This window comes from Pteropus medius, unplaced genomic scaffold, assembly GCF_902729225.1.
Source record: "Pteropus medius unplaced genomic scaffold, Ma_sr-lr_union100, whole genome shotgun sequence".
NCBI lineage: Eukaryota > Metazoa > Chordata > Mammalia > Chiroptera > Pteropodidae > Pteropus > Pteropus medius.
The window spans coordinates 6,135,826-6,151,017 of NW_024344374.1; the positions used below are offsets into that span (position 1 = coordinate 6,135,826).

Below are 15,192 nucleotides of genomic sequence, written 5' to 3' on the forward strand. Positions count from 1 at the left end.
AAACAAATTATTCTCATATTTCACTAATAATCTGTCATCCCCACTAATTTGAAATTGCCACCAATGCTTTATACTTAGAGAGGACTGCTAATAATGCACTTCCCCATATGACAGACAGGCTCTAAAGATGGGCTCAGGGGTGGACCCAGAGTAATTCCAAACTAATTCAACAATTACATTCAGGAAACTAGTAGTTTAAAAAACAAACAAACAAATTGGTGATTCAGCAAGATTTTACCTGAAAATAATTTAAAAAATAATAATCAATACTCTTCGGACTTAGAGTATGTGGCATAAGTTTTGAGTGTGGAGCATTTCTAAAATACGATATAACTGAGACTAACTTTAGCTATGATTTTTTTTTTAATGTGCATCAAATCCCATCCCTTTGTGTTATGGATGGCTTTAAAAAAAAAAAGCTTTCATTTCACCATAATCATTCACTATAAAGCTTATAAAAATAAATATAAATTACTCTAGTGACCCATCATCACCGTCAAAACTGGGTTCCTTCTGGAAGCCTTGAATTTGGCCACTCTCAGGGACTATAGGACAGAATACACTAGGTTCTCTTGAGTTTGGCAGAGATAGATTTTTGCAGGCCAAGTGCACACATCTTGAATCCTGCTGAACCAAAGGCTGGGAGAGGGGACACGGGCCCATGGACACACAGAAATTGTGCCCTTTACTTCCCCAAGTCTCTGTGACTCACTTAGGTGGATGCATTCAGTCAAAGGTGAGAAAGCCTGACAGGCCCGGTTGCCTCCCTAAAATCCCTGGGCCATTGGCCATTTCCACTCCCTTGGCAGCCTTGGCACTTCTCCCTGGAGAGAATAGAATTATGCCCTTGGCTTTTGCTATAAAGTCAGATAGCCCCGTCAGAAGGACCCAGGAAATATTGTGGTGTAGTTTAAAGTTTATCATTGAGTTTATCATTTAGTAACTTGTGGTAGGCACAATTCTAAGGAGGCCCTCACAATCCCTGCCCCCTGGTGTTCAGAGCCTGTATAAACCTTTCCGCCTGAGTGTGAAGCTCTTCTAACCAATAGACTATGACAAAGGTGAAGGGATTTTGCAGATATAATTAAGGTTCCAAATTCGTTGAACCTGAGGATAACCTCTAGCTGAAAGCCAGCAAAAAGTTGGGACACTCGGCCATACAATCACATGGAAATGAATTCTTCCAACAATCTGAATAAGCATGGAAGAGAAGTTTTTCCCAGTCGAGCCTCTAGATAAAAAGGCAACCTGGCCAACACCGTGGGTGCAAACTTGTGATTCTCTGAGCAGAGAATCCAACTAAACTAAACCTGGATTTCTGACCTGTAGAAACGGGGGCCTAATAAATATGCACTGTTTTCAGTCATTAAGTTTGTGTCGATTTCTCTTACATGACAATAGAAAATTAATACATGTCTATGAACATACTCTTTGCTATAACTCTCTTGCAAATATTTTACCTCCTAGTTCCTAGCTGGCCCCCCAAAATCACATTACTAAAGATTCACAAAAAATTTTTTAAGAAATCTGAATTGGCACTTTGCAACAGGAAGAATGGCCTTAGTAATCAGAAATATTGGGAAATTTTCAGAAGTAAAGTCAAAAATATAAAATTTAACAATGAACAACATAATTCTTAAAGACGAAACTATTTTTGTTTTAAAAAATATTTTGGTAAACTATTCGGGTAAATGTGGATGTTTAGGGCATAGATTAACAAAATAATCAATCAATCTATTGGCTAAATTGTCCTGTATTTCAGGAATTTAAGGGATTTTATAATGAATAAAGATGGGAATGAATGGGAAGAGAAGAGAACTTTGAAAAACAGGGCTAACTGATATGCATAGGGATAAAATATAATAGCGAGTAGAATAATGGTCACCAAAGATGTCTACCTACCAATTCCAGCACCCGAGAATAGGTTACTTTCCTTGGCAAAATCACATTTTGTAGGTGTGATTAAGTTAAGAATCTTGAGATAGGGTGGTCATCCTGGATTTTCCAGGTATGCCACATGTAATCACAAGGATCCTTAAAAGTGAAAGGAGCAAGGTCACAGGGGTCAGTCAAGGAGAGATTTGAAGATACCGCGCTGTTATCTTCGAAGATGAGAGAAAGGCCACAGCTAAAGAATGTAGACAGCCTCGAAAAGCTGGAAGAGACAAAGAAATAGATTCTCCCAGCTGAGCTTCCAGAAGGAGCACAGCTCTGCCAATACCTGGACTTCAGCCCATGAGAGTCACGGCACACTTCTGACTTCCAGAATTGTAAAATAATAAATGTGTGTGGTTGTAGGCTACAAAGTTTGTGGCAATTTATTACAGTACCAATAGGAAATGAATATACTCTCCGTCCACATTATCTAAATGCCCAAGTCTGCAGTAAGATTTTGAGTGGAAATTATGAAAAGAGACTGAGCACCACAAGTGGGTCAGTAAGGGTGGAACAGGGACCCACACAGGAGGATGACACGATCCATCAACTGAACTAATTCACGGGAAGCAGAAACGAGGCCCTAAAGTTGGTCATGGGAATGTAACACATCCACCTCTACCCGCTCATGGAATTTTCAGAAATCTTAAAAAACAGCACTGGATGCTCCACAAATGTTGCAATAGAGAATTAAACCAACCTTATCCAAATCTTAAGTGTCTTGAGATTGAGTTTCAATTGAGAAGAAAGCCAGGTAGTTAGTACCCATCAGATTTTCATTCAACGTATGTATAATAGAATATTAAAGGGAACACTTTCTTTTCTCTATGAAATTTTATTTTTATGTTTTTTTTAACAGTAAGGTATATATATATATATATATATATATATACACACACACACACACACACACACATATATATGTGTGTATATATATATATATATTTGCACTGTGTTCACCTCCCATAGTTTTTATGCTTTTGAATAGTAATATACTTACATGTTTAAATTCAAAATAAGAAGATAAACACTCAAAAGACTTGCTCTCACCCTGTCTACATCTACTTCTTGGCTCCCTTGCTCCATTTATAATCATTTTCATCAATTCATTGTTATTTTTCCAGTGTTTCTTTATGTAAAATTGAATAGATATTTTCATTCTCCCTCTTTCTTACACAAAAGATAGCATCACATGTGCACTATTCTCCACCTTGCTTTTCTCATTAAAACAGTACATCTTAGAGAGCTCGCCATATCAGCGCCTAAAGTTCTTCCTCGTTCCTTCTTTACTACTGTGGGCATTCCATTGTGTGCATGGAAGCATCACAGTTCATTTCACCAGTTTCCTCTTGAGAGGATTTGAGCTGTTTCTAAGCTTTTGGTGTTATAAACTATATCATAATGCATAACCCTGTTTATGAGTCATTTTGAACTTGAACACATAGGATAGGTCCCAGAAGTGGAACTGCTGGTTTGAACAAAGGCATTTGGACAATGGCACAGGTGTTGTACCATTCTGTACTCTCATTAACAGTGTTTGAGTAGCTGTTTCCCCACAGCCTCAAAAAAAGAGGTTAAACTTATGGATTTTCCCCAAATTTACAGATGAAAAGGACACCTCGCTAATTTTTCTTAAAAGTGAGCTTGAGCATCTTTTCTTATGTTTAAGAGCCATTTATATTTCTTTTTCTGTGAACTATATTTCATATCCTTTGACCTCTAGTTGGACTCATTTTGTTTTGATCAAAGTTTCAAAAAACTGAGAAGAAAATAATAGGTTGCGAGTACTTCCATATTCTAAAATGAGGATTTCCAAATGGTCTTGTGACCCTTTGGAAAGTTCAATACTCAGGATATAAAATGGTTTAAATTGCAAAAGTCAAAAGAAAGACGTTCTTCGGAGAAAGCTATTGGTGTGATGAGCATTTTCTCTGCCCCTCCCGCCCCCCGCCCCCGCAATGGTAAGGGCGAAGGGGTCTTCCTCAGTGCAATCCCAGAAAAAGGACCTTCAAAGGGACTGCCACTCAGAGGATTTGATTTGTGTCCCCTAAAGCTTCAGCAGACACAGTGGCCTGGTATCTGATTCCAAGGATAAGACACTTAAGGGTCAAGAAGCTGAGGCTGTCAGGCCAACGACAGGACAAAACAGTGGGAACCACATTGAAGCAAGTCACAAAGTGTCTGATGGGTAAGAAAACCAGTCTGTGGTTGCAGCTATCGGTGGGGCAATCTCCTTTTGGCATGGCAAGGATGGAGGAGTTTACTGGGTCAAGTAGATACTCCGGAAAATAACTATGCTGGAGGAGCCATCACGATGTGATTTCTCCTCTCCGACCTCCCCCTCCCCGAAAAAAAAGCAGACTTCCTGGGTAAGAAAACCCCAATAATGTTAGCAGTAAGAGGCTGTGGAGTGCGTTTTCAGGAGCAGGAGCTGAGGTAGTGAATCAAGATAACAAAAGATAAAACAAAATATATCAAAATATAAAATATCTATACACACAACAAAAAGTAAGCATGAACTACCTTGTAACTTGAAAACTAGAATACTCTAGACAGACATACAAAAAATTAAATGGAGACATATATCATGTTTTGGGCTAGAAGCACTCTTTATTTAACACATTCCCAAGAAAAATATCAAGATTTTGGGGGGCACTTGGCCAAATAATTATTTAGTTCATGTATAATAAATATGTATACATGAATAAATATATGAAAGCTGAGAACATTCTGAGAATTAACTGAAAAAATGGTAGCTTACTTTTACTTGATATAAAGAAACCTATTTTACAGTTACAGCAGGTGATACTGACACAGAAATAGATAATAGAAAAAAGAAAGTTCATAAATAGACTTTTGTATATGATTCAGTATTTGATTCAAATCGCTAAGGGAAAAAATAACAGTTAATGAATATTAATAGGACAACTGGTTAAATGATTTAGCAATAATAAAAAAAATCTTCTCCAACCTCACCCTTATGCTAAAATAAGTGTCAGATGGATTAAATATTTAAATGTTTTTTAAAACTGATGAATTATATTACATTGAGATTAGAAGTTCTTCTAAGCATGGCACCAAAGGCAGAATACATAAGGAAAAAGACTAATAAATTTGACTATATAGATTTAAAGTTTTTGTGTGGCAATGTATGACACAAAAAAGATCAAGGGAAATGATAAACTAGAAAATTTGTTTACAAAATATATGACAGCTAAGAAAATTACTGATACAAAGAGCTTTTTCAAATCAATAAAAGACAAGCCAAGTACTGAGAAAAAAGGCAGTTCACCAAGACAGAATTACAAATGCCCAATCGACATAAAAAATAGTCAAGAAAAATGCAAATAAAACACTGAAACATCATTTTTCACCTACCAAATTAATCAAGGTTAAAGGTATCAACAATGCCTAATGGTGTTGAGGCCTTCTGCTGGTGAGAGTATGAACTGCTATCAACTTCCTGTAAGATTCATCTGACAAAATGTAGGAAATATGAAATGTATATAGTGGTTTTCATTCTAAACATGAAAGGAATTTCAGCTTTAGGAATTAAGCCTAAGTGATAACTGCATACAATTATGCAGACTTGTGTAAGAACAGTAAACATCTGGAAACACTCTAAATGCACAATAGAGTACTGATTAAATAAATTATGGTACAAATTTTCAATGCAATCATGATTAACAGGAAAATGTGTTCAAGATATGCTGATAAATGAAAGAAATGTGTTACAAAACTACATGCATTGTTTGATGTCATTTAGGTAAAAAAAAAAAAAGTGTGCCAAAAAAGTATGCATATGCGTACACTTGGATGTGCACACGCACACACACACACACACACACTCCATCACCACCATCAAAGGATTTATTCATTCTCATCTCTCTCCCGCCCCACCTCCTGCCTCTGAAACAATGAGCATACATTCCTTTTTTAATTGATTTGCTTCATTGCATTCCCTCCCCACAAACTTGGGCACAGAAAAAGCCACATCTTTCCTCTTCATAATCAGGCACTTCCTATTTCATCAACAATGGCTGGCGTAGGCAAAAGGTCCTTAAAACATTATTAGAGTGCCTACTACTACTACCGGTTTTCTCTTAGATGAACAGAATGGAAAAATAGAAAGTTTAGAAAATCAGAATGTGAGGTGAGCGATAAAAAAGGAGCATTGAAAAATTCTTATTTACTTTCTTTAAAATTAACTTAAATATTAATTGTATTCTGAGCTAATGTGGATTTTCAAGATAACTACTTCCGCTCTGGTCTTATTTCAAGTGGCCAACTGCAAGTTCAGGTCTTGAATCATAGGTGGACTGTTAACTATTTCCCTTAATGAACCTCCATCTGTTTGGCTCCTTCTAGCTGTGATGGGGTGGGGGTGGGGGTGGGAGAGCACCTTATAGTGAAAAGATAGGTGTAAAAAGACATATGTGCTATAATAGTAAAGGTGCTGGTTAAATATCTACACATAGATACAGATACAGATATAGATGATATACATATACAGAGATGTAGTTTGGATATGTAAAGGCCTGACTCCTCCAAGGACCAAAAGCGCTGTCCGAAGATGAGCTGAAGGCCTATCAAATCCCAAGAATGAGGATTAGACTTGCCATCAGAAGACTTGGCCCCACAAGTCAAGCCGCGGAGCCTTCTGAACCCATTTCTCCATTCTAAAATGGGGGAAACAATAATCCCTCCCCACACAGAACAGCCATGAGGACGGAATGAAAGAATGCACGTAAACAAAAAGTATGGTGGAGATAAATAAAAATTGTGTATGTGCGCGCGTGTGTGTACACACGCGCGCACATACACGCACACACACACACACGCACAGATCAGCCAGGGAACAATCTGCTCCATACCTGGACAACCCCCCGATTTTGTTTCCCAGCCTGGAAGCCAGCCCGAGATTGGATCTTGGTGCTCACCTCAACACACTCTCCCCAGGACAGCTAATAGAGAAGATCCTTCTTTCCTCTGTCCCCACCTTAGGGGTTTGGCTTTACTTACCGGTGCTCAAAATCCAACTCCGGGTGCCACCTGACCAGTCCTTCCACAGAAGGACTCCACATTCTCCCAGGAAGACCCACTATCAGTCTCCTGAGATGCCCCGCACCTTAACCAGGAATCCACTTGGGAAAGAAAAGGACAGTATTGTGGTGAAGCTGCCAGGTGAATTTAGAAAACTTAAAGCTATCTTCACGTTTATGAGAAAACTATTAGAAAAGAACCGCAGGAAAATGGCACATCCTGTTTGCAAATGCTCGGCAACTGCTTCTGTTAAGGATTAACAATGAGCAACTTGGCATTATAATTTGGAACATTCAGAGAGAGTTTCAAAGTCCATATTTTTGCTATTTTAGTACTCTTTCCTGGACTGTTTTTACATTTCTGCACCATACCCAGAAGTACATTTTACTTAATATTTTACTTAATATTTAGTCAGTGATTTTAACCAGAAACTTTGACACTAAGCGAGTGAAATTTCTTCTTTTCTATGACGATTATGCTAAGTTCCCATGTGGACAACGGTAGCTTCCTTGGCAGTTAATTCTAGAGCTAGAAATGGAGGGGGCAGCTATAGAAACATAAGGTGTTTACAGAATGATAAAAAATAATAAGCGGGAGAGGCTCGGATTTTCTCTTTGGATAGAAGAGGGTTTGAGGAAAATCCTTACTCATCAGAGACCCTGTCCTATACTAATCATAGTAATCTGTAATAATTCCAAGTTTAACACAAGAGCTGTGAAAATAGTATGAGCTTGAATTGCACATAAAGATGAAAAGAAGAAAGCTATTCGTATTAGCCTATTGAGAGCTCTACTTGTAATTCACCTGAGATGAGAGCAGGAAGGGGTCTAAGTGCTGATCCTACGTGGTAGTCTAAGTTGCAAAGGACAAAGGATATAGGACGATTATTCCTCATACTGCCTGCTAATGGTTAGGGAGGAAAGTTAAAGAATACTCATTCAGGCTTTAAAGTCAAATCTACTACACTCCATCTGTAAATTCAGCATATTGACAGTAGGCTCAGGACTGTTCACACCTAATGTGTAGATAAAAGGGATGATCATGTCACCTACATTGTCCTCCTTTCCTGTAAACACAGGGACTCTGGCCATGGGCTTGATATTGTTTCAACCCATTGTTACTACATGGTCACTGAATCTAAAGGTAAGCACAGCGAATTTTTATGAGACCCTCGGTAATAAAAAAATATTAACAAGACTGCTATAAACATTCATATGCAAGAGAAGAACTGTCTAAATTCACAGAATATTTTTACTGGCATGAAGACTTATGGCTTTTGAATATATATAAGGCAAATGGAACTGTATCAGACATTGCAGGAAACTTATTGAAGTGGCCAGGCTAGCATACTTTCTAATTAGATGTCAGTTAATGACAAGAAAAGGGCTGCTTCTAAAGTGTTTGACAAGTTTGCCTATGTCAATGTTCTCTATCTTTTCCAATGACCTCCTTCATAAAGTCAAATTTTAGCCCAAATTTATTTTTTTTCAAGCTTGTATTTTTATTTTTTAGCCCAAATTTAAGCCCCTCTCACTGCTTATTGTAAAAGAATGGACTCTGAATTAATTAACAGAGATGCTATTTAGGAAGATGCATAGACTCTCAGTGATCAATACCTAGAGGAGCTGACTCTTGGGCATCACTCAGAGGAAAACACGGGCCCAGCCCATGTAATATGTAGCCTGTGGCTGATATTATGTTGTATATCAAGGGTCTCAAGCTCATAGACATAAAACTGATTGTGTAGCAGGGAAGATGTCAGCAATCCCTGAGTTTCCACCTTTTGGAGAATTCCATAGTGACAGTCACCATCTTGGATCCAGAAATGGGACCAAGCTGGAGATGGAGAAAGTTTGCAGGCTCCCACATACATGTGGATGGAAGCCGCATGGGCCTCTGTGCGGGCACCTGAGGAGCTGTCATAACATCTGTCCCAACAGCAGTGGATTCTCCCCACGTAGTGCTCATCTGCAATCTAGACATGGAGAAGGAAAAGAGTCCATTGACATACTTTGATTTTCCCAGGATGCATCTCTATGAGCAGCCCACACATACTCATGGGAAGCAGCATGGAAGCTGAGCCACCACTCTGTGTGTGAAACAGGGCAGCATCCATCACTGATCCTGCTCTTCTCCTGGGGCAGGTGGGCCTCCCACCCCCCTCCACCCTGAGATGCAGAATTACTCATGCCCTTTGCCTGCCGAGCATCCGCTGGGCCCAGGACAAATTCCACCCACATTCCTTGACCCTCCTCGATCCCAGCTGTTCTTCAGGACTCCAGTCCCATCCTCCCTCCATTCCACTCATTTCTCAAAAATAACAGTCTCACATACCACACTGCTAAGAAAGAGAGGAACGTGAGAATAATCACAACAGCCATGGAGACCAGCCCAGCGCCCACCATCTGCTGCAGCGTGAGCGACGAATCTGCAGGACAAAACCACACACTGAACTTGTAGCACATGGAATCATGGCCCTCCCAAGGGGCACATGCCGTTTTAACCCAGAGCTTGGCCCCATTTAACAAATCAGCCCGAGAATGGACAGAGAGCCTCCTGAGCCCCGAGTTGGTCCTGAGGATGTAAGGCCTCAGGAAGACACAATTTCATGGTGTTTCTAAAAAGGAAGTATAAGACCAGGACACATTCAAGTTACAAGGGATGAAAAAGCTGATCTTGTACAGCATACGAATGCAGCATACTGTGTTGCTTTCGCTGGTCCTCTCTCTAGTCAATTACACTTGATAAACTTTTATGGGCAGTTTTCCTTTGCACCGAGGAAGGAGTCCATCTGACACCATTTGGATTTTTGCTCCAAAAATGATAGTTAGCTCCAGTAGTCAAATATAGCAAACAAATCCTTTGTTGGATAGAGTCATCTGTCATTTTCCCTATATGTCAACGAGGGTGGCACCTTCCTGCTCAGCTCAGTAGGTTGCCATTAGGATAAAAGAAAAAAAATTGACATAAAAGCTCTTTGAAAGACATATGTATCTTCTACTTAGGGTGCATCACATGCCAACTCCCGGAGACCCCTGGGTATAAACTGGAAAACGCCCACATTTGAGTTGCACATTTAGGCTAAGCGACTGAATCAGAGCATCATGTTCTAAACTGATGGTCTCATTTTAATCTGCAAACGCTTATTTAGCACTTACTATGTAGCAGTACACCGAACACTATTATTACTATTCTCCTTTCACAGATAAGGAACTGAGGCATGGAATGGTTAAACAACTTGCCCAAGGTCACCAGCTAGTTAATGACAGAGCCAGGATCCAAACCCAAACTCTCTGGCCCCAGAGCCTTTGCTTTGACCACAGCACCATGCTTTCCCAGGGCAGACTAAATCCAGCTCTGTCTGCAGCAGAGCAGACCACATTCCCTCACCCCAGAAGTCAGAGCTGCACACCCAGACCTCTCCAACACAGGTTGACAATGACGGGGCCTCGGGCTATAGTAGCTCGAGTTCCTCTTTGGAAGAGCAAAGGTCTGTATGCAATGGTGCCACAAGATAGTGAAAAGATCTTGAGTGTTGACTATGTATAAAATTAAAAGTAAAAATACCACCAATCCATGGAATAAATGTAAAGAAGTGCAACTAAGTCCAAACTCTGACAAATAATTTGCTGTGGTTGTCACTGTTGGAATATCAAATTATTCCATTTTTCTGTACCCTCCTTTTACTGATGCCCCAAGTATATGCTTAGTCTGCCCCTGGGGAAACCCAGCACAGCCTTGGAAGAGGTGAAAACAGCAAAAGCAAAGATTTGTTACTGTAAGCGGGGAGCGGCTTGAGAAGACAAATAGTAGCCCCTGGACTTGAGACCCTCCAAACATAGATGACTTCTTTCTCTGGCAGTGACCGAGGCACATTCGAGAACAGTTCAAGCTACTTAACTTTTGTGTCGTCTAATCTGCACTGTCCGATATGGTAGCCGCTACCTGAAAGATGGCTATTTAAATCTAAATTAATTAAAATTAAATTCAGTTTCTCAGTCATACTATTTTAAGCACCCAATTTCAAGTATACATGTCAAATGCCCAGTAGCCACGTGTGGCTAGTGACTACGATACTGGATAGCACACCCTTAAAATCTTTCTGTCATTGTCACCGCTCAGATCCCTACAACCAGGTTAAGAGCAGAGTGGTCCTACTGGGGGACTCTCCGGGGTAGCTGGCACCAGCAAAAGCAGCCACGGAACACACCTGCAAATCCCTTTACCTAAGAAAGTGTTGTCAAGAGACTGTCTGGAAAAACTTGGCTTATATATTTGGCTACTTTTAGTATTCAGAAGAAAAATGTCTTGACATTTTAAGAAGCCATATAATAAAATGGAAGGAGGAGCTGTGGAAAATAGAAAAGAAAAAAAAAAAAAGAGTGTGATTTGAATTACTACACATTAAAACAATACAGTGTCAGCATAAGGGTGAATACATTGGAACGAAATAGAAAGCCTAGAAACAAACCCAAGTATATCAAATAATTTCAAAGCTTGAATACTGGAGTCAGGTTGTCCACGTCTGTATTGGGTCACCACCACTCCCTAACTATGTAACTTTGGGCAAATTATTCAGCCTCGGTATCCTCACTGCAGGATGACATCATAACATGGGAATGATAATAATAGTATCCACTTTTGGGTTATTGTGAGAAATAAATCAGTTAAGACATGTTAGAAGTGTCTGGCACAGAGTAAGCAATGAGCAAATGTTAACTATTGTTAATTATTGTTTCAGTACTGTTTTACATCATTGAGGAAATAATAACATTATTCACAACTAGTGTTGAGAAAATTGCTTAATAATTTAGAGTAATTTTGATCACTAGAACTTATACTCTATACCAAAATAAAATCCAGGTGGATTAAAGATTTAAATGGAAACCTAAAAGGATTAGAACAAAATGTAAGTGAATATTTATCTAACATTAAAGCAGGTAAGAATTTTCTTTTTTCTTTTCTTTTTTTTAAAGTTTTTTACGCCTACAGCACCTGGTCCTCCTAGGTGGTCTCCCATCCAAGTACTAACCAGGCCTGACCCTGCTTAGCTTCTGAGATTAGACGAGATTGGGCGTGTTCAGGGTAGCATGGCCGTAGACAGCAGATAGAATTTTCTAAGCAGACTTATTAAAGCAAGAAACCTTGAAATAAGAGAACAAGAGATCTGACCATATAGAAAAGCACATAATTCCGAAACTACTAAGTGAGTTTAAAGAGCAAATGGGAAACTGGCCAAAATATTTAGAATAATGAAGAAGCAAGGGGTTAACATATAGTGAGTGTTACAAATTAATAAAGAAAAGACAAATACCTCAATGGGGAGAAGAACCAATTCTTTAAAAAGGTAAATCACACACCAAGTATGAATACAGATGATTGATAAATCTTTGATCAACTGTTCTTTTACAAGTAATAAAAATACGAATTAAAACATCGAGATGCCATTTTTGTGTACTAAGTTCACTAGGTGTTTTTTGTTTGTTTGTTTTTTGTTTGTTTTAGAGGAAACACAGTATCGGAGAAGGTGGAAAGAAGCCAGTGTTTCCTGCACTGCTTGTTTCATCCGAGCCACCCAGCGTTCCTCCAAACTTTGGTCATCAATATCTTCTCTGTATTTTTTCCTCTACAGTTTCATCCTCTATCTATTTTAAATTATTGATTGATTAAAATGTGGAACTGAAGATGACTGTCGACAATGACTCATGTCCTGCATACTCCTAGATTTGACATGGACTCATTAATAAGCACACTTTGCATAGTCATTCTACCACTTTCCAGGCTCACACACGGCCCTCATTTCCCCACATTAACACATTATTAAGTGTGGGCCGAAGTCAAAATACATTATGCCTGCCCTGTTTCCCTGACTGATTAGTGACTGTGCAATAAGAAAAGAGAACTAAACTGCTTACAGCATCCATAGTGACTGCTGGGAACTGCTGCTTATTCTACCAGGTAGATACAGGGCCCCCTCTTGAAGATCTTGCCTGGTGCTTACTTCAAGTTATCATCATCTATGCTTGGCGAAGTCTCTCTCCCTTGTATGAAGTTCCATGTTCTTTGTTCATCCCCCATCTTCTCACTTTTCTCTTCTTCACCAAGATCACCTGCAGTGGTTTATCCATCTCATTTGCAAATTGTACGAACCCACTAGAATGTGCTTCATCCAGGTCGGAAGACTAACCGATGTAGAGCATTTAGCTTTTCCCTTGATTTCAAATATTCCCTTACAAGCCAACAGTACAAAAGTAAAGTAGGAGCCGGGGAGCCTAAACTTCTCTTGACCATCCATCCACCAGTAGGATACCGTTCACCCTAAAGAGTGGGCCTAACTCCTTCTTACTCTATATGTAAGTATTGGAAAGTCACCTTTATTGATTATGTGTAACACAACGTGGGGTTTGGCTCCAGGCATGATTCTTGCTGACAGAACGGTTCTTGGTTATATGTCTCTTTGTCTACATTCTCTCTGAAAATCTGAGTCAATCCAATTGAGAGTACTCATGGCGTGGCCACATGGGCTTTTTCAGGGACTTCTCTCATTAACTCCTTACTGAGAAAACTTCCAACTGGCTAATTTGAATTACACTTTTTAGAGCTTTGCCGTCCTCTGGTTATCCGCCCTTCCGTAGTCCCATGCCATGAAGTCACGCTTCTTGTTTTTCTGAATCACTTGTAGGATACTCTTTTAGAAACCCAGGTGAGTGAATCATGTTATATCCCAGATTCTCAGTGACTCAATCTTGGAAAAAGTAAATTCATTAGGCTGGTTCCACCATGTTCTTTGGGGTGGCTCCCTGAAGATGTATAGTACTCAAGCAGAGTGACAGAGCATCCCTGGGCTTATCTCCATCCCTTCATGAACGGCAACATCGCAGATACTGAAGAAGAGCACGTTCGAAAGGCCCCATTCCTACTCTTAGACTTTTTGACAGCTTGAAGACTTCCTATGGCTGTGGACATTTTTGCATGAATTTACATGACCAGGGCCATTTCCGGAAAGCAACAATTCTGTTCTCTAAAAGCTACAAATAATTAGCACTGTGACTTCCACTTAGTGTGTAAAATTTCTCTCTGCTACTCTACTGTCTCTTCACTTGAATTCCCTGCAGAGGAGGAGGTGGCAAAGGAAATCAAAGTAGAAAGCTAATTTAGAGATAAATAAAGTCTGATGAATCAGTAACATTATTGGATTTATTTTCTAGTGCAGTTTAACAAATTATCATAAACTTAGCAGCTAGCACCCATTTATTAGCTCACAGTTCTGTGGGTCAGAAGTTCAGGCACATTGTGACCAGTGCTCTGCTCAGGGTCTTACAAAGCTGAAATCGAGGTGGGCTACATTTCCCTGTGGAGGCTCTGGGAAAGAATTTGCTTCCTAGCTCATTCATGTCATGAGCTAAATTCAGTTCCTTGCAGTTATAGGACTGAGGCCCCCACATTTTACTGGCTGCCAGCCAGGGGCTGCTTAGCTCCTACAGGCCACCCACATTTCTGTCGTGTGGTACTCCTTGTCTTCAAAACAAGCAGGAGAAACCCTTATGTTAAATCCATCTCTCCCTTTGAACCTCCAGTTTTCTCTGTCTCTGACGTCTAAACTCAGATTTAAAGGGCCCATGGGATTAGAACAGGTCCATGTAGTTAATCTCCCTATTTGGGATCTTACTTACATCTTCAAATCCGTTCATAGCAACGCCTAGAATAGCCTTTGAATTAATAACTAAGAGAAGGTGGGTGTACACTGGGGGCCAGGAATTTGTGAGGCCATCTTAAAACTCGACCTATCAAATTATGAAGGTTGAAAATGAGTGTGTATATGCATAGCATACATATACACACTAGACTTATATCTTATATCATATATATATACACACTAGACTTATATCTTAATATAAATCATCTCTGGCTCTTTTAATTTGATAAGTATCACATCTACTATGCTTTATTTCTCATCAAATTATGCTTCTGGTTCCCTGATAATCATTCAACCCAATTCCATAAATTCTGATTAAGCACCTAATATATGGCGGACACTGCTCCAGCTCCTCAAATCCTCTCCCTTAAGGATATGAGCAAGTACACCAGTTGCTCTAAAATATGGCAGAATGGCTAAAGATAAGGGAGAGAGAGAGAGAGATCCTGTCCCACTGAGGAAATTTTAAAAGCTCCAGGGTGGAGACAGCACTTAACTGTAATCTTGAAGAACAGGAG

The 15,192-nt window shown here is 39.6% G+C and overlaps 1 protein-coding gene and 1 pseudogene across 8 annotated transcripts in view; both read right to left on the reverse strand.

Annotated features, from left to right (window-relative positions):
- Positions 1–15,192, reverse strand: part of SUSD1 (sushi domain containing 1) — a 189,126-nt gene that overhangs the window by 77,651 nt on the left and 96,283 nt on the right. For 4 of the 8 annotated variants that reach the window (XR_005654516.1, XM_039870712.1, XM_039870716.1 and 1 more), the window contains 2 exons: positions 9,313–9,406; positions 4,521–8,953 (listed from right to left, as the gene is read on the reverse strand). The exons of the other annotated variants lie outside the window; for them this stretch is intronic. Coding sequence is in view for 3 of the 4 variants with exons in the window: in XM_039870712.1 (XP_039726646.1) it covers position 8,953; positions 9,313–9,406 (95 nt within the window). In the remaining variant the exon portion in view is untranslated. Of the gene's footprint in view, positions 1–4,520; positions 8,954–9,312; positions 9,407–15,192 lie in introns of those variants that run through there. 8 annotated transcript variants of the gene reach the window in all.
- LOC120608794 (uncharacterized) lies at positions 11,962–12,080 on the reverse strand (annotated as a pseudogene).